Raw genomic sequence first — 17,902 nt, 5'->3', positions numbered from 1 at the left:
GGCAAAAACCAAAACATGCACCCCTTGGGGTCCCCAGAACCGAGTTTCGGAAACCCTGTAGTAGTCTCTCCAATATGTTCCCCAGTGTCTACTGATAGTCTCTTCTGTCTTCTCTCTCCTGTCTCCTGAGGGCCAGCTGTATCTCTCCCCTACAGGGTTGATCTATTGGTTAATCCCTCTCTTTTACAACTCTTGTCTGGGTTTCTGTATGTTGGTTAATCCTCCTTTTCTTTCTCTTTCTCAGGGGATTGATGAGTCGTCCAGCAAAGACAAGTGAGTAGTTATTGCTCTGAGGATGTTTGGGAAACACATATTCACACCCACCTAAATACACACCCAGGGAGACAGGCTCACGTGCCAAAATGCACATTCACATACTCTAAAGGTCTTACCATCTCTCTCTCTCTCTCTCTCTCTCTCTCTCTCTCTCTCTCTCTTTCTCTTTCTCTTTCTCTTTCTCTTTCTCTTTCTCTCTCTCTTTCTCTTTCTCTTTCTCTTTCTCTTTCTTTCCAGCCGTGGTGCCCAGGAGGCAATGAACCCTGAAGATGAGGTGGATGAGTTTCTGGGGCGAGCCATTGATGCTCGCAGCATCGACCAGCTGAGGAAAGACCACGTCAAGAAGTTCCTGCTCACCTTCCAGACCTCTAGCCTGGAGAAAAAGGTCTCTGCGTACATCTCCCAGAATACTCTGGGCTTTCTTTAGTTAATCCCTGGTGTGTTATGTAGTTCACATTCACAGTTAATGTCTGCTGATGGTTTCCTAAGATTTGTTTTTTAATGGGTTCTGATCTCTCTCTGGTAGTATTCGAAGAAGGTAGACGATCGCTTTGGGGGTTACGTGGCTTGTACCCTCCTGGTCTTCTGCTTCATCTCCTTCATCCAGATTGTCATATTTCCACAGTGAGTGACACACACGTACACGCACACACACACATACACACTTACTTTTCTGAGTCCTCCTGTCTGTGTGTCTCTTTTTGCAGCACCCCAGTCATGCTGGGGATCTACATCAGTATCTTCATCATCCTCGCCAACATCCTCTTCATCTGTGCCATATATTCCTGCATTAAGGTAAGACCTCCACAACACACACATTACCTACTGTACATACCCACATGCATTCTGGACACTAAACGTTCTTTCCTTTATTCCTCCTCTCTTGTAGCTGTTTCCAGCTGCGATGCAGATAGTGTCAAAGAAGATAGTCCAGTCTCGTACCAACAGCACTCTGGTGGGGGTGTTTACCATCATCCTCGTCTTCATCTCTGCCTTTGTCAACATGGTGAGACTGAACAGATTGACACACACACAACTACAGCAAACATTTCCCCACGAGTTAACATGTTTGTGCGTGTCTCCTCGGTTGTAGTTTGCTTGTGACACGGAGAGTTTGGTGGACTGCATTGCCCGGGAGCTGAACATCTCTGTTTCCATGGTGACCCCCTGTCTCATCCGCAACCTGTCTGTGTCGGTAGATGGGGGTCTAGAGATTTGTCCCAGCCAGGGCCCCTCATGTCCCTTCCCAGAGGTGAGTGGGTGTGTCACCGATGTCAGGTTGTATACTGATGTCTTATATGTTCTTTATAAATAACAGGTTAATCTGATCATCAATCAATCCTCTCTGTCCTTCTCTCCCTCAGTATTTCAGCTACAGTGTGCTGCTGACCCTGTTGGCCTGTTCAGTGTTCCTCCAGATCAGCAGTATAGGGAAGCTGGCCCTCATGTTGCTCATCCAGCTCACCTTCCTGCTGCTGGTGGAGTGGCCACAGGTGGCGCTGTTCGAAAATGCTGACCTCTTTGTCACCTCCAAAGCCCTGTGAGTACTGGGGCTGCGTTCAGGAGGGCACAACGCTGTAGTCATCAATGTTTTATTTTGACTAAACCATTTTCTTTATTTTTCTCATCCAGTGATTTCAATGAAACTATTCAATGGTCCAGTTTCAATGAAACTACAGACGAGTGGTAAGTTTGGATTCAAAGCCTTTCTGAAATAATTGTTTTAAATCTGTGTAGGTGTGTATATGACCCATTTTCTCTTTCTCTGATCCACTCTCTCTCTGCAGTTTGGTTTGTGTCTTTCTTGGTTTTCTTTCTAGCTGTTCCTCTCTGACCTCCTGTTCTGTCTCTCTGCAGCCCGTTCAGTGTGACCAAAGTATCTCTGAGAGTCATGACTCCTGTGATTCTCACTGTGTTTGTGCTGGCGCTCTACCTCCATGCCCAGCAGGTGGAGTCCACTTCACGCCTCGACTTCCTCTGGAAACTACAGGTACCATGGGCCTACAGAGGGGCACTCCTCTACCTTGACTACAGCAGAACATAGTGTAGTATAAGATGTCCCCACCTATCTTAATCTTTTTCCCTCATGTCCTCCTTCCAGGCCACAGAGGAGAAGGAGGAGATGGAGGAGCTTCAGGCCTACAACCGCCGTCTCCTCCACAACATCCTGCCCAAGGACGTGGCGGCTCACTTCCTGGCTCGTGAGCGCCGTAACGACGAGCTCTACTACCAGTCCTGTGAGTGTGTGGCCGTCATGTTCGCCTCCATTTCCAACTTCTCTGAGTTCTACGTGGAGCTGGAGGCCAACAATGAGGGAGTGGAGTGTCTTAGGCTGCTCAACGAGATCATCGCCGACTTTGACGAGGTAAAGAGGGAGAGAGGAGAGGGTAGACTATGGAATTTTGGACACTTAGTGTCATTGTGAATTCCGTGTCTTTTGCCCTTTGGTGCATTTTCAGTACAGTCATTGTTGGCCTCATGCATTTAAAATAGGATACATTTTTGGTCAAACTCAAACCTGAGGCTTTGTGTTTTGTCCTACTCTCAGATCATCAGTGAGGAGAAGTTTCGTCAGCTGGAGAAGATCAAGACTATTGGCAGCACCTACATGGCCGCCTCGGGTCTCAATGATTCCACCTACGACCGTGAGGGCCGCTCCCACATCACGGCTCTGGCCGACTACGCCATGAGACTGAGGGAACAGATGAAGTACATCAACGAGCATTCCTTCAACAACTTCCAGATGAAGATAGGTAAGGGGAAACAGTCTGAAAAAGCTCAACAAAGCTTTAAACAAGCTGAGGTTAAATAATATCACATGAAGTTCTGAAACCCAGACAGGATTGAGTGGGATAGGAACCAGTGTTGCAGACCAGAGAGAGCCTTGGTTAATAGGTAACAGAGTAGAATATGGTTGGATGCATGAGTTTGGTAGGAATAACCGCTATGTTTATGAATCTATGATCTGTCTCTCTTTTTTCAGGTCTGAATATTGGGCCAGTGGTGGCAGGGGTGATTGGAGCACGGAAGCCCCAGTACGATATATGGGGGAACACGGTCAACGTAGCCAGTCGCATGGACAGCACAGGAGTCCCAGACCGCATTCAGGTATAGAGGATGTCAATCAGTTAACACTCAGTAGGTCATACTCCGTTCCTAATAAGCATAGTGTATGCCGGTCAAAAATGCACATTTTTCCACTCTCCTCAGGTTACCACGGACCTCCACCAGGTGCTTTCAGATATAGGATATGTTCTGGAGTGCCGTGGGGTCGTTAAAGTCAAGGGCAAAGGGGAAATGACGACCTACTTCCTGAATGATGGACCGCCCAATAGTTAGCAGCCGTGGCAGCACTAGCCGGGACCATTCCCGCGGCAGGACTACTGAGGGAGGACTCGCACCGCGAGCTAGCGGCTAACAACTAGCGACGCCATCACTTGAAACCCGAGCCAAGAGAAAAGACTTTGAGACTCCAGGACTTGAGAAGGAAAATGTTCTTGTTGAGAAGGAAAGTGTTCTTGTTGAGAAGGAAAGTGTACTTATGTGGCAGCCATGTTTTGGCGCCCGCACACATGGAAGGACAAGTATTTTTCTCATGTCTAGCCTTTCTCTCAGGCTACTTTAAAGATGCAAAGTCTGTTTATTTAAAACAACGCCTTTAGCCTGTGTCAAAAAAAGAAAAAGGCTGTACATAAGGCTACTTTTTATTTGACATCATTTTCTGTGATTTTTTTTTTTTCCCATCATTTTTTCCCCAGCAGAATTATGAAACAGGTACTCATGTTTTATTTCTGGGTTACTTATTTTAATCTTGATGTTTTGTGCAAAAATTCCTTTATGAAAAAGTCTGAATACATACGTGCACAGATATCCAGTTTATTACACGTTTATAAGTGTGTATGTACATGCATATTTGTGTGTATGAATATATGCATAAATTGAAGGAAAATATTGACCAAAGACCAAAGTATTTACGAAAAACAAGGCAAGACATGTCTCTTATGTTCTCGCAAAAGTCTGCAATGATCACCAACTCAATCTGTTGCACGGCAGTACCCTCAGTCTTTTTAGTACAGTGCTGGCAAATGCTATTAATCAATATGGGCAAAATATGTAACAACTTTAATTTTGTTTATCAATCAGCCAGCAAAGAGGTCCAGTACAGCTTATCATTGATGACATCTATATGATTACTCTGCCTCCATCTCTAAAATGTGTTATTTAAGATTAAATAGAGGCTTGGTAGCCTTTTTTAAGTCCGGGGGAGAGGGTTCAACCTGTCGGTTCAACAAAATGAGAGGAAATAGGATGGTCCCCCCTCCTCATTAACCCTTGTCAAAAATTCCCCCTACCATGGCTCAGTCCAGCTATAACAGTTCGAGCACCCAAGGCACAGTTGTATACAGCAAAGGCATACTGTCAACTGCTCCATCCCTTTCAAATGTGTCCCTTCCCATTTGTTTTGCAAATGGAAATTAAAGGCCTCAAAACGAAAAAAGATGTTCCAGAACCAGAGGGGAAAGCCTGTGCATTAAATACAGTGGTACCGGACAGCCGCCTAAGATGTTCCAGAACCAGAGGGGAAAGCCTGGGCATTAAATACAGTGGTACCGGACAGCCGCCTAAGATGTTCCAGAACCAGAGGGGAAAGCCTGGGCATTAAATACAGTGGTACCGGACAGCCGCCTAAGATGTTCCAGAACCAGAGGGGAAAGCCTGTGCATTAAATACAGTGGTACCGGACAGCCGCCTAAGATGTTCCAGAACCAGAGGGGAAAGCCTGTGCATTAAATACAGTGGTACCGGACAGCCGCCTAAGATGTTCCAGAACCAGAGGGGAAAGCCTGTGCATTAAATACAGTGGTACCGGACAGCCGCCTAAGATGTTCCAGAACCAGAGGGGAAAGCCTGGGCATTAAATACAGTGGTACCGGACAGCCGCCTAAGATGTTCCAGAACCAGAGGGGAAAGCCTGGGCATTAAATACAGTGGTACCGGACAGCCGCCTCAGATGTTCCAGAACCAGAGGGGAAAGCCTGTGCATTAAATACAGTGGTACCGGACAGCCGCCTAAGATGTTCCAGAACCAGAGGGGAAAGCCTGGGCATTAAATACAGTGGTACCGGACAGCCGCCTAAGATGTTCCAGAACCAGAGGGGAAAGCCTGGGCATTAAATACAGTGGTACCGGACAGCCGCCTAAGATGTTCCAGAACCAGAGGGGAAAGCCTGTGCATTAAATACAGTGGTACCGGACAGCCGCCTAAGATGTTCCAGAACCAGAGGGGAAAGCCTGTGCATTAAATACAGTGGTACCGGACAGCCGCCTAAGATGTTCCAGAACCAGAGGGGAAAGCCTGTGCATTAAATACAGTGGTACCGGACAGCCGCCTAAGATGTTCCAGAACCAGAGGGGAAAGCCTGGGCATTAAATACAGTGGTACCGGACAGCCGCCTAAGATGTTCCAGAACCAGAGGGGAAAGCCTGGGCATTAAATACAGTGGTACCGGACAGCCGCCTCAGATGTTCCAGAACCAGAGGGGAAAGCCTGGGCATTAAATACAGTGGTACCGGACAGCCGCCTAAGATGTTCCAGAACCAGAGGGGAAAGCCTGGGCATTAAATACAGTGGTACCGGACAGCCGCCTAAGTTTGAATCGCTAACGAGTATTTTCTAAAGAAAGAAGGAAGTAAATATATATATATATAAATATATATATATTAGGCTGAATACTGTGCTTTGTAATCTTGAAGGGGCATAACTATTTTCACTGTGAGGTTTTTATGATACGACAAACTGCTTTTTTGCCTAACTTAACTGCTTTAAAGCATGTCTGATTGTGGTATCCTGTTTTCAATGCTGTTTGTTTTAACGTTGAGTATTTTTTATCACCTCTGTATTCATAATTTGTATTATCCTTCTGGTTGTTGTTATTATGATGAATTATTACGCTTATTATGATGATTCCATTCCAATGATAAGGATCAAAGGGCAGAACGCTTTCTTGTAAAATGCCAGACGTAAGCTCAAGCTCAATGGTACCAACTGATCAACTGCAGCCAACTACAGTATTTCAAACACTGGCCCTAGATTTGATCACACATACTCATTAGATGTCGCTTTTCCACAGATATACAGATTGTACACTGTACCTTTTTATTGAGCAAACACTACTGCAGGACTAAGCTCAGTCAGGTTATGCACTGATCCCATCCCTATCAGACTTCAGGGCCCTCAGAGAGACAGGACACAATCAGCAGTGTGAGCAGTATTAGAACTCTGCCTTAATTGAACAAGCCACTGGAGAATACAGTGGGAAGAGGAACTGAGTTTCACAGAGGCAGAGAAATCGAGGGAAGGATAGACAGCCTGTGAAAGCTAATGGAAATCATTTACTGACCTTAGCATTGACTCAACACTGACTTTATTTAGATAATTTTGACTTCCCCATAACATTTTCAAAACACACTTGACTATGGACACTAAAGGTTGATAATGTTCGTACTAAAGCAAGCTAATGCAGCCTCATGTTATTGGCCCCTTCCCGTGTAGTGATGTTTGGCCTTGAGCGTGTGGGACCGCCGGGGAACAGTAAAGGTCTTGGGGTCAATAAATGACTGAGGTTGTGCCTAATTGAGAGTGATTAACATAGAAATAGAATACATAGAATGGACGTGGTTAGTAAGATGATGCACGTTCTATTCTATTTCTATTGGCTGTCTTGTCTTTGGGTTGGGTGGTTGTTAATTGTTGACTGTTGGGATGTTTTTAGGGCACAGATGAGGGGAGGAGGGTTGTCCCAGAACTACTGAGAGTGTGTTTTGCTCAAGCCTGATGAATCCGGACCCCTTCTTTTTGTTTTCTACCCCTGTGTTGAAGGAGTTCAGAAGGCACTGTTTTTACTGAGGTGAAGGACAAGAAGAGTTTAGGACTATGACAGACAAAATAACATTTCCCCTTGAAGGAAAAAAAATTGAATAAAAACAATGGCTGTTTTATGTGGTGTTGATTAATGTTAATGTGTGCGGCTTTCTTTACCCGTTGTAAAAACTAGGATTACCATTGGCTGATTGTCTTTGGGAAGATACTGACCAATGAAATTATTAGATGAGAGCAAGCAGTCCCAGATACCCAAAACATTTCATACATGAGGATTCATATCTTTGTCCCTCCATGCACTATCATGAAGGAGTTACAGTGCCCAATGTACAGACGCCAGGCAGCTACAGCCACATCCTCTGAATTGTTCAAGCCCGCAATTGAGACTGGTGTGTGTGCTCAGTGCTGACTGACTCACTCAATGACCCTGTAATCAGAAACAGCATTGTTTCTCAGGTAGAGTGCCTCTCTCACAGATCATTACATTTACATAGAAACTCCAGGAGTTTACACACACATATTGGAAAGGGACTAGCAAGTTAAAGCACACCGCATACAGTACAAGAGCACAGGGAAGGAGCCTACAAGATGAGGGAGGAGTTAGGGTGGGAATGGGGTAAATGTGATGGATGACTGGTTATGCTGCCAAAAGTGTACTGACAGAAAGCAAGTGATATCTGGCAAAGATATCTGGATATTCATTTGACCTCATATGTTATTAATGATACTGTAATGTTAGCTTATTTAGAACAACGTTAAAGATAACATGAGGAAAACATTTATCATTTTATTGATTTAGTTAATGTACTGAAAGTATGCAAAATACAAGCTTTACTAAATATACAAGCATGCCGTATCAAATATTTGGCTAGACACTTTTCAGTCATAATATCGTATCTGATCCGAGATAGTAACTGACTATCCTCAAGGTCGAATGAATGACCTTACTGAGTGACAATAACTAATTATTGAAACAAAATAGTCTTATTTCCTCAAGCGCATTACAATTGTATTCCTCTAGAGAGAGGTAACAGCTCAATTTTACCAGTTGAAAGGCAGAGGTCAATTGACAACCTGATACAGTAGCTCACAAAAATAAATAACATGCTATGATGAAAATGTCTCAGTTTATTAAACCACAATAGCCTTTACAGTGTAAAGGTCCCAGAGGTCTTTGGATGGGATTGTGTGTGTTACTGCAGGAGTGGAAATCAGAATAAGCTGAACTCTCGGTCCGTCATTGACATCTCTTTCACAAACCTGAGTAAAAACAGTAGGCAGAGGGTGAGCAGGCCACTGACACATCTGACTTCAAGAAACAAATGTTAGAATCTGACATGACACTCACTTGGTCATTTCACTGTTCTTGCGGGGGAATCGTCTGACTTGGGTCCAGGGTTCATGCATCTTTCCTTGGCCTCCATTAGACATCCACCATCCACACTGCTGGCTGTCTGTCAGGGGCACTGAGTACAGCTGATTCGGGGCTAGGGAAGAGTAACTACATGTCACTCAATGTTGATCCACGGTGTGCCCTTGCCTTCAGTTTAGTAAAATGTATACTGAACAAAAATATAAATGCAACAATTTCATTGATTTTACAGTTCATATGAGGAAATCAGTCAATTGAAATAAATGTATTAGGCCCTAATCTATGGATTTCACATGACGGGGAATATAGATATGCATCTGTTGGTCACAGATACCTTTAAAAAAAAAAAATGGGCCTCAAGATCTCATCACTGTATTTTTGTGCATTCAAATTGCCATCGATAAATTGCAATTGTGTTTGTTGTCCATAACTTATGCCTGCCCATACCATAACCCCACTGCCACCATATGGTACTCTGTTCACAACGTTGACATCAGCAAACCGCTCGCCCACAAGACGCCATACATGTGGTCTGCGGTTCTGAGGCCAGTTGGATGTACTGCCAAATTTTCTAAAACCACATTGGATGCGGCTTATGGTAGAGAAATTAACATTAAATTCTCTGACAACAGCTCTGGCAATATCAATTGCACGCTCCCTCAAAACTTGAGACATCTGTGGCATTGTGTTGTGTGACAAAACTGCACATTTTGTAGTGGCCTTCTATTGTCCCCAGCACCATGCGCACCTGTATAATAAACATGCTGTTTAATCAGCTGCTTGATATGCCACACCTGTCAGGTGGATGGATTATCTTGGCAAAGGAGAAATGTTCACTAACAGGGATATAAAGAGAGAAATAAGCTTTTTGTGCGTATGGAACATTTCTGTGTTCTTTTATTTCAGCTCATGAAACCAACACTTTACATGTTGCGTTTATATTTTCGATCAGTTTATTTCATTCAAACTGAAATGTTGAACAGCTAAGGTCTACCACCTGTACATGAAGTGATAAATACTTAAGAGTACTCACAGCTAACTTACATCTTGGTATCTGAACCCGTTTGAGCATCTCTCTGTATCGCCCCTGGCTCCCTTGGTGTATGTCTGGGCTGAAGGGAGAAGGCTGGTTGTAGATACTGCCGGTATCAGTGCATTTTGGGGGTCCCCTCTGGTCTTGGATAGAGGGCAGTCCTGACTGTTTAGCCCAGCTCCTTGAATCCACCTCATCTATAAAAGTAAAGGCAGGTTGTTCCGGCATGACCACTTGTACCTTCGAATGATTATCCATGTCAGCACAGATAAAGCAAAGCTATGACATTTAACATACATACTTATTCTGCTTGTTTTAATGACTGACCATTTAGCTATGTTAACGTAGGTAATTAGCAAGTAACGTTAAGTCAGTGTAAACAAATGAACACATAACGTTACAGTACAGTAACTAGCTAACGTTAGCAAAGCACTCACCACCGGGAGAAGCAGACAATCTTAGACTCACTAACATATTGTCTCCGATGGGGTTTTGATAGCCCAAATTCGTTATCCCGAAGAAAGACATTTAGTAACGCTACCGTCTCCAACAACAGTCTGGAGCTGTTTAGGATAGCAGGAAAACGTGGGAAAGGCAAGCAAGAGCCTCTGTAAATAAATCACAACTTCTGTTTTACACAGGACCATGGTAACAAGCGCCACCAATCAGATGGCGTGTGAAGAAACCGGGCTCTGTTTAGAAAGGTGCAACGTTACAAAACGTTCAGATAGAAATGCATTTTGACAGATGATCTTCTGTCAGATGATCATCAGCCTGTGAAGAAACCGGGCTCTGTTTAGAAAGGTGCAACGTTACAAAACGTTCAGATAGAAATGCATTTTGACAGATGATCTTCTGTCTTGTAGTATTAGGCACCATACCAGATTTGTTTATTACATTTTTATCTGCAACCTTCTGAATGAGCGGATTCGATTATGCTGTGCCGCGGGGCACCAGGCAAAGGCCCTTCACGTCATCGGGCGAAAGCATCAAGGGTGGAATGCCTTTCTCAAATCGAACAGTAATCGAAAGCAATCACTTCTGCATGGGAAAACACAGGATCCGACTAATTACTACACGTTCTTAATTACGTGTTTGAGCCGATTTCGCCGTGGACATTGAACGGGGCACTTGGCTCACGCATGGGAGGCAGCCCGGTTCCAAATCGAATGCAATCAACTTTCAGCCGATGCAAAACACGGGCGCCGGGGCTAGATTAATCGAACACCCTCAGAGTTTCACTCATTGAATTCACCCCTGTGCTAGAAATTTCATCATGCTACAGGTCTACTGCTCTATTCTATGGATATGATATGGCTACATCATGTGTAGGCCTAGTCACCTATATATATTGTTGAGAATAAAAGCATAAAATAAAATGAGCAGATAATAGCAGTAATAGTTCTCCCTTATGACGACCATTACACACATAATGTGTTAAGGCTGTGCATATTAATATTCCACTAGCCTAGATTCAACCATTGAAAAAACAATGGTTGATTAAAAACGATTAGGCCAGAGCCACTTGGATTAGTCTAATAGTTTAATTAAACTATGGAGAAAAAAAAATATTTTCCAGCACACGCACATTTGTAAAACAAACAAACATAGATAGGTTTTTGTTCTTGTAAACTGTTGCTTATAAGCAAATGTTGCAGATATTGAATGCAGCCCATGTTACCAGTTGTTGTTATCAGTGTAATGGCACGCACCTGCTGCGCTCAATGCCAAGTGGCGTCAGTATAGATAACTACGTCGCAGTTTTGAATAATTTTACAAAGAAGAGATAAAAGACAAGAAAAAGTTGCTAGAATCCTGAAATTTGGACTTGAAGTAGGCTACATCTGGGTGGTCTGGTTTTCAGCTAAAAAGGTAAATGCCATGCTCTCATTTATGATTCCTAACATGGGGTAGTTGACTGACAAGTGTGGGTTTTTAAAGCTCTTATGCATTCATATGTGGCATATGTAATGTGGTCCTATAGATCAGGTTTTCTAGAACTGGGTTCTGCTGCAAAAGGTGAATGGGAAGATGGAACAGCTGTCACAAAAGAGGATTTAATGAGAAGTTCAGGAAGTAGAGTGAATTTTATCATTATGGTCTATTGGCCAATTTGTCACACTTCATCAGCCTAAACTAGACAAAATGATGCATGTAATTAAAGCAGGCAATAGCTGTGACAAAGTTTCTTTATAGGGCTTCAGAAGTCGCAATCTAAATAGACCATAAAAATCTTGTTTCCAATACAAACTTGGTGTATGTGACATTTTGGTCTCTTTTCCTACAGACTTACAGACAAAGCCAGTTTGTCTAAGGTAATCCAAGAGGCTTCAAACAAGGGTTGTCACCATACCATTATTTCAATACTATACTAGATTTTCCATGGCAAAAATGATAACATAAATTAGACTAAACTCGATGGTCCTATTAAAACCTACTTTATGTAGAATTGTGGGTGGCATAGCTTGCAAAATAAACAAATGTGACTCTAGGTGACAACATAATGCTGTTTGTTTCAAACATTGGGACTGTTAAATCTGTCTGCTTCATGTTTTTGTTTCCTTTCCACAATACTCCTAAGTTTTGTGAAACTGGGAAACCCCACAATAACCACACAATATTATGGCAGGCATACATGAGTTTTCTTTTTTTGTTTCTCTCTAGTAAACATATTCCAGCTGTTTATAATAAATGAGGAATTTGTGTAGTCTAATCCTCTGTTATGTAGAGATTCTTGACATACTCCAGTTCAGCATTAAGTCAGTATTTTGAAGGCTCTGTTTGGTAAAATTCAAGATTAGCCAGTTTACATCTCCTTTCAATTTTTATTCTACCTTACGTGAACAAATAGAAAGCCATAGTTATACAGACAAGTGTGAAGGGAAGTGCTACAAGGGAGGATACGACAGCTTTGTCTGTTCATAGAGAACAAAGCTTTTATCAGGCACTCTGTATTTACATATCACACAAAGCTTCTCAGAGGTGTCCCATGACTGTTTCCTTTTGCTAATGTAGAACTGATTACTCTGACAGATACCAGTTACTGTAAACTGTTTGAATTTCTCCTCAATTAACAACAGTATGTAATTAGTTGTTGTTTGGATGGTGTGATAAATGGACTTCTCGGGACAGTCAAAGGCAATTGAGTCATCACCTGACTCATGTCTTTATCACTCCTGTTTCAGCCCTGCAATCTTTCTCTGGTACGCAGGCACAATGCGTGCATTCTCCCGCCGTCACACCCTTCCCTTTAAGCTTGCCATTCTAGCGGGCTCCCTCTTCCTGGTCCTACTGCTTGTCATGCAGTACGACGTGGGAGGTGGGACTTCCCCTGAACCCTGGCTCCGAGAGCTGTCGAACAAACAGTCACAGGTGATGGGTGTGGTCAGAGGTGCTGTGTCAAATATGGGCTTCCAGATTGGTGCCCCCCTGCCCCTTCCCTCAGAGCGTGGGACCAACTCCTTTGATCCCCGCTGTCCACCTGGGTTCTACAGCATAGATGAGCTTCAACCTCACCTGGAGAGGCCCTTACAGGACCCAGAGGACCCCGGAGCCTACGGCCGACCGTTTGTGATGGGTAGGATGACCCCTGCAGAGATTAAAGAGAAGCATGATGGGCTGACCAAAAATTGTTTCAACCAATTTGCCAGCGACCGTATCTCTCTTCACCGCAGCCTGGGAAATGACACACGCCACCCAGAGTGAGTACAGGGGGACTGAAGGGAAGCTAGTTTGGAGTGATATGTACTGTATGTATGGTTGTGTACAATCGAAGTTTATCTAGCAGATCCCTTGGAGAATAGCGTCTTTGTTGTCAGTTGTGCAGGTCAAAGGTTCCGGCGCTGCCCTCCTCTCCCCACCACCAGTGTGATCATCGTGTTCCACAATGAGGCGTGGTCCACCCTCCTGCGGACAGTTTACAGCGTCCTGCACACTGCTCCTGCCTCCATGCTCACAGAGATATTACTGGTGGATGATGCTAGCACAGACGGTAAGTGTGGTATGGAAGGTGTTGTAAACCTGACTGAAAGTGACAGACTTTCCTGGCACAGACAGACCTTTCAGACTTTGCAAATACATAAACATTTGATAATGGCAAACGGGAGTAGGGATTCCCCTACTGCTCTCTTCCTCTCTACAGTGACATTAATATAACAATGCCAGAGTATATAATAACTCCCAGTAACAATTTTCTCAGTAGAATACATATCTTTCTCAGTGGATAGATGTAATCCATCTGTATTTTACCATCCTCATGCAATGGTTTTCAGATCACCTGAAGTCTCGTCTGGATGAGTATGTCCTGCAGCTGAAGATTGTGCGTGTGCTACGACAGCGGGAAAGGAAGGGGTTAATCACTGCCAGGCTACTGGGGGCACAGACGGCTCAAGGAGAGATTCTCACCTTCCTGGATTCCCACTGTGTGTGTCCCAGCAGACACTGAAAACCATAGAATTAGAATACAATATTAGGAACTTAATAAGCTACAACCCGGTCAGGAAGTGCTCTCATTGCCAGAAGCTCCTGTCACTTTCTACCCTTGACAGCTGATCAACTATTTTATACTACTCCTAAGCATCATCATCAAAGCCCCTTAGATCTGATTTTAAATGAGGAAAACAGTAACATTTTTAAGTTGTCATTACATTAGTCAGTTAAAAGAAACTGAAGATTATTAGTGAGGGAATATATGAATATGATATTCCTGTTTGTCTCATTTTCATCCCTGGTTAGGCGAGTGCTTCAATGGCTGGCTGGAACCCCTCCTGGCTCGGATCGTGGAGAAACCCACTGCTGTGGTCAGCCCTGAGATAGTCATCATCGACCAAAACAACATGAAGTTCACCAAACCCCTCGCCACAGCTCGTGCCCGTAACCGTGGAAACTTTGACTGGAGCCTTATCTTTGGGTGGGAACAGATCCCTGAGGAAGACCAAAAGCAACGCAAGAATGAAACTTATCCTGTCAGGTACTTTATACATACACACACACACACACTCGTGAAGTGACGTCATACTGAACATAAATATATTGTCTACTCCTAGGACTCCTACCTTTGCAGGTGGTCTGTTCTCTATTTCTAAGACTTACTTTGAGCACATTGGGACCTATGATGACAAGATGTTGATCTGGGGAGGTGAGAATGTGGAGATGTCCTTCAGGGTAAGTTATGCAGAATGTGGAAGGGCAGGAAGTACATCAACAATCATGTTGGCCTGACTGATGGTGGTGGTTAATGTAGACTTTAATGCCCTCTGCTGGTCAAAGCAGACACTGCTGCCTTCTGTATTCTGATTCCCTTCATGGTTACTTCCTGTCTTCCCTAGAATACTTTTATTCAGTCACTGTTGTGCCAAGCTTGAGCCTCGACCATTCAGTCCATGCCCTTTTCTGTCTACTCCATTGACCTGGAATGTCCTTCTTGTAGGTGTGGCAATGTGGAGGCCAGCTGGAGATCATACCCTGCTCAGTGGTGGGACATATATTCCGCAGTAAGAGCCCTCACACCTTCCCCAACGGCAGGTCGGTGATTGCCCGCAACCAGGTGCGCCTAGCCGAGGTCTGGATGGAGGACTACAAGCAGATCTTCTACCGCAGGAACAAGAAGGCTGCCACCATAGCCAAAGAGGTTGGGTATAGTGTCCCCTCAATGTTTTACACATGCCACTACTGGGGGTCTAGGTGCTGTTCTCACAGTTAGTTATACATGGCTCTTTTGTAAAGAGTGGTATTGTACTGTATCCTGCATTATTGTTTACATGATGTAAAAATGACCATTCTTTTAATGTTATTCTTCCTGTTCACTCAGAACACATATGGTGACATCTCTGAACGCCTCAAACTCAAAGAGAAGCTAAGCTGCAAAAACTTTACATGGTACTTGCACAACGTTTACCCCGAGGCCTATGTTCCAGACTTCACCCCTGTCATGTTTGGAGCGGTAATGTTATTTAACTTTCATTAGAAATTGGATTGTCAGTCTATAAATACCCATCCACTTTTTTTTAATGTATATATTCTGCTAAAATTATATTTTATCAGCTCAAGAACTCTGGCTCGAAGACATGCCTGGATGTGGGAGAAAAGAATAAGGGTGGGAAACCGGTTATCTTATACACATGCCACAACATGGGAGGAAATCAGGTACTTTAATCTAGATCTAAACTGGGTGGTTTGAGCACTGAATGCTGACAGCCGTGGTATCAGACCATATACCACGGGTATGACAAATCATTTATTTTTACTGCTCTAATTATGTTGGTAACCACTTTATAATAGCAAGGATGCATCTATGGAGTTTGTGGTATATGGCCAAAATACCATGGCTAAGGACTGTATCCAGGCACTACGTTTTGCGTTGTACTGAAGAACAGCCCTTAGCCGTGGTATATTGGCCATATACCACACCCACTCGGGCCTTATTGCTTAAATATACAATATGCGGAGCCGTGTGCACGTTTATAATTGCCACACTTTTTTTTTTAACATAATATTTCTGTGTAGTATTTTGAGTACACATCCCACCAGGAGCTTCGTCACAACATACGTAAGCAGCTGTGTCTACATGCGACCCCCGGGGCAGCGCTGGTGTCCATAAAGCTCTGCCGCCTGAAGGGCAAAGGAACCACAGTGGCCCCCGAGCAAGTGTGGCATTTCACACCGGTATGTAACATGACGTTGTAAACTGTCAATATATATATATTTTATTGGTTTGTTTCACATTTACACTCTAATCAATGCACTGCTCTGAAAGTGTTACTGCAGGTCTTGTACATGGGTTTGTTTCATATACAGTATGTGGAAACACTTTTCTCCTCAAATTACTGATTGAGGCTTGTATGTCATGCAACACAAGGGCTTTAACAACTTCACAGTATACACATGTTACACACACTAGCTATGTTCATGCTGCACTTTTCAGAAGGCAAGTGCAGAACAGAGCGTTGTGGTCACTTGCAGTGCACAGTAGCCTTTTATTCTGCTCATTATTGTTTGTGTGTTCACACAGGGTTCTCGCCTTAAGAATCCCTCCTCGGGCAAATGCTTGACTGTAGACAGAGGTGAAGTGGTGATGAGTAGCTGTGACTTGACCAATCTCAGCCAACACTGGGTCCTCAGCTGACCAATGGGATCCAGGGAGGAAGGAGGATCACTTACATCATCCATTACATTTGGGTGCCCTTCCCTTTTTGATGACAACACATGTATTTCTGAAATATGGGACCCTGTGCAGTTTGACTCAGTATTTTGTTATTTCTTAATTTACTAAAGGAGAAGTTGAAAAGTTTGAGGCTTTTTAATGTTTTATTCTAGAGGATCCCGATTTAGATGAATTTGTAGAAGTTTCTGTTTGATGTTTTTACACTTTAAAATTTGTTTGAAATTCTTTAATCATTAGGCCAAAGGGCATAGATAGTACCAGTCAAGGTTGAACACTTACTCATTCAAGGGTTTCTTTTTTTACTATTTTCTACACTGTAGAGTAATAGGTAAGATGACTAAGAAATAACACATGGAATTATGTAGTAGACAAAAGTGTTAATTTGAGGTTCTTCAAAGTAGCCACCCTTTGACAGCTTTGCACACTCTTAGCATTCTCTCAACCAGCTTCATGAGGAATGTTTTTCTGACAGTCTTGGTGGAGTTTCCATATATGCTTTTCCTTCCCTCTCATCTCATCCCAAACCATCTCAATTGGGTTTAGGTTGGGTGATTGTGAAGGCCAGGTCATCTAATGCAGCACTCAATCACTCTCCTTGTTCAAATTATTTTTCCCACTAAGCGCAATCCAGATGTGATGGTGTATTGCTGTAGAATGCTGTGGTAGCCATGCTGGTTAAGTTTGCCTTGAATTCTAAATAAATCTGACCACGTCACCAGCAAAGTACCCCCCCCAGCTCCTCCATGCTTCTAGGTGGGAACCACACATGCAGTGATTCTCCGTTCACCTATTGTCTCAAAGGCACGGCGGTTAGAACCAAAAATCTCTAATTTGGGCTTATCAGACCAAAGAACAGATTTAAACTGGTCTAATGTCCATTGCTTGTGTTTCTTGGCCCAAGGGAACTCTATTCTTATTGGAGTCCTTTAGTAGTGGTTCTTTGCAGAAATTTGACAATGAAGACCTGATTCACGCAGTCTCTACTCAACAGTGGATGTGTCTGTTACTTGAACTCTGAAGTGTTTCTTGGGGATGCAATTTCTGAGGCTGGTAACTCTAATGAAATGAACTTCTGCAGCAGAGGTAACTCGGTCTTCCTTTCCTGTGGCGGTCCTCATGAGAGCCAGTTTCATCATAGCACTTGATGGTTTTTGTGACTGCACTGGAAGAAGCCCTCAA

The 17,902-nt window shown here is 43.5% G+C and overlaps 3 protein-coding genes across 5 annotated transcripts in view; 2 read left to right on the top strand and 1 right to left on the bottom strand.

The window, feature by feature from the left end:
- LOC129861167 (adenylate cyclase type 6-like) overlaps window positions 1–7,275 on the top strand; it is a 63,472-nt gene extending 56,197 nt beyond the window's left edge. For all 3 annotated transcript variants that reach the window (XM_055932344.1, XM_055932346.1, XM_055932345.1), the window contains exons 11-23: window positions 245–273; window positions 514–661; window positions 803–900; window positions 984–1,071; window positions 1,166–1,282; window positions 1,370–1,528; window positions 1,641–1,816; window positions 1,909–1,962; window positions 2,134–2,266; window positions 2,378–2,641; window positions 2,825–3,029; window positions 3,260–3,384; window positions 3,487–7,275. In XM_055932344.1, the coding sequence (XP_055788319.1) occupies window positions 245–273; window positions 514–661; window positions 803–900; window positions 984–1,071; window positions 1,166–1,282; window positions 1,370–1,528; window positions 1,641–1,816; window positions 1,909–1,962; window positions 2,134–2,266; window positions 2,378–2,641; window positions 2,825–3,029; window positions 3,260–3,384; window positions 3,487–3,615 (1,725 nt within the window). In that variant the 3' untranslated portion in view covers window positions 3,616–7,275. The remainder of the gene's footprint in view (window positions 1–244; window positions 274–513; window positions 662–802; window positions 901–983; window positions 1,072–1,165; window positions 1,283–1,369; window positions 1,529–1,640; window positions 1,817–1,908; window positions 1,963–2,133; window positions 2,267–2,377; window positions 2,642–2,824; window positions 3,030–3,259; window positions 3,385–3,486) is intronic.
- Window positions 7,276–7,930: 655 nt separating this feature from the next.
- Window positions 7,931–10,314, bottom strand: LOC129861168 (testis-expressed protein 49-like). The gene is made up of 4 exons (XM_055932347.1): window positions 9,999–10,314; window positions 9,573–9,758; window positions 8,505–8,643; window positions 7,931–8,416 (listed from the first exon to the last, which is right to left on the bottom strand). The coding sequence occupies exons 1-4, from the start codon at window positions 10,087–10,089 to the stop codon at window positions 8,368–8,370; spliced, it is 465 nt and encodes a 154-aa protein (XP_055788322.1). The 5' UTR covers window positions 10,090–10,314; the 3' UTR covers window positions 7,931–8,367.
- Window positions 10,315–11,302: 988 nt separating this feature from the next.
- On the top strand, window positions 11,303–17,653 carry LOC129861166 (polypeptide N-acetylgalactosaminyltransferase 6-like). The gene is made up of 11 exons (XM_055932342.1): window positions 11,303–11,433; window positions 12,747–13,262; window positions 13,380–13,552; window positions 13,833–13,982; window positions 14,296–14,530; window positions 14,607–14,724; window positions 14,990–15,190; window positions 15,371–15,502; window positions 15,604–15,705; window positions 16,066–16,224; window positions 16,571–17,653. Exons 2-11 carry the CDS (start codon window positions 12,778–12,780, stop codon window positions 16,682–16,684), a joined length of 1,869 nt encoding a protein of 622 aa, XP_055788317.1. The 5' UTR covers window positions 11,303–11,433; window positions 12,747–12,777; the 3' UTR covers window positions 16,685–17,653.
- Window positions 17,654–17,902: the final 249 nt, after the last annotated feature.

Source organism: Salvelinus fontinalis, chromosome 8 (genome assembly GCF_029448725.1).
Source record: "Salvelinus fontinalis isolate EN_2023a chromosome 8, ASM2944872v1, whole genome shotgun sequence".
Classification (NCBI taxonomy): Eukaryota; Metazoa; Chordata; class Actinopteri; order Salmoniformes; family Salmonidae; genus Salvelinus; species Salvelinus fontinalis.
This window is presented reverse-complemented; position numbering and strand designations above follow the sequence as displayed.

Coding starts and splice junctions, on each gene's coding strand:
- LOC129861168 (XM_055932347.1), bottom strand. CDS start 10,089: ATGTCTTTCTTCGGGATAACGAATTTGGGCTATCAAAACCCCATCGGA. Junction 9,759..9,998: donor ATTGTCTGCTTCTCCCGGTG/GTGAGTGCTTTG, acceptor TTACTTTTATAG/ATGAGGTGGATTCAAGGAGC. Junction 8,417..8,504: donor AAGAACAGTGAAATGACCAA/GTGAGTGTCATG, acceptor GTTTTTACTCAG/GTTTGTGAAAGAGATGTCAA.
- LOC129861166 (XM_055932342.1), top strand. CDS start 12,778: ATGCGTGCATTCTCCCGCCGTCACACCCTTCCCTTTAAGCTTGCCATT. Junction 15,191..15,370: donor CTGCCACCATAGCCAAAGAG/GTTGGGTATAGT, acceptor CTGTTCACTCAG/AACACATATGGTGACATCTC. Junction 16,225..16,570: donor AAGTGTGGCATTTCACACCG/GTATGTAACATG, acceptor GTGTTCACACAG/GGTTCTCGCCTTAAGAATCC.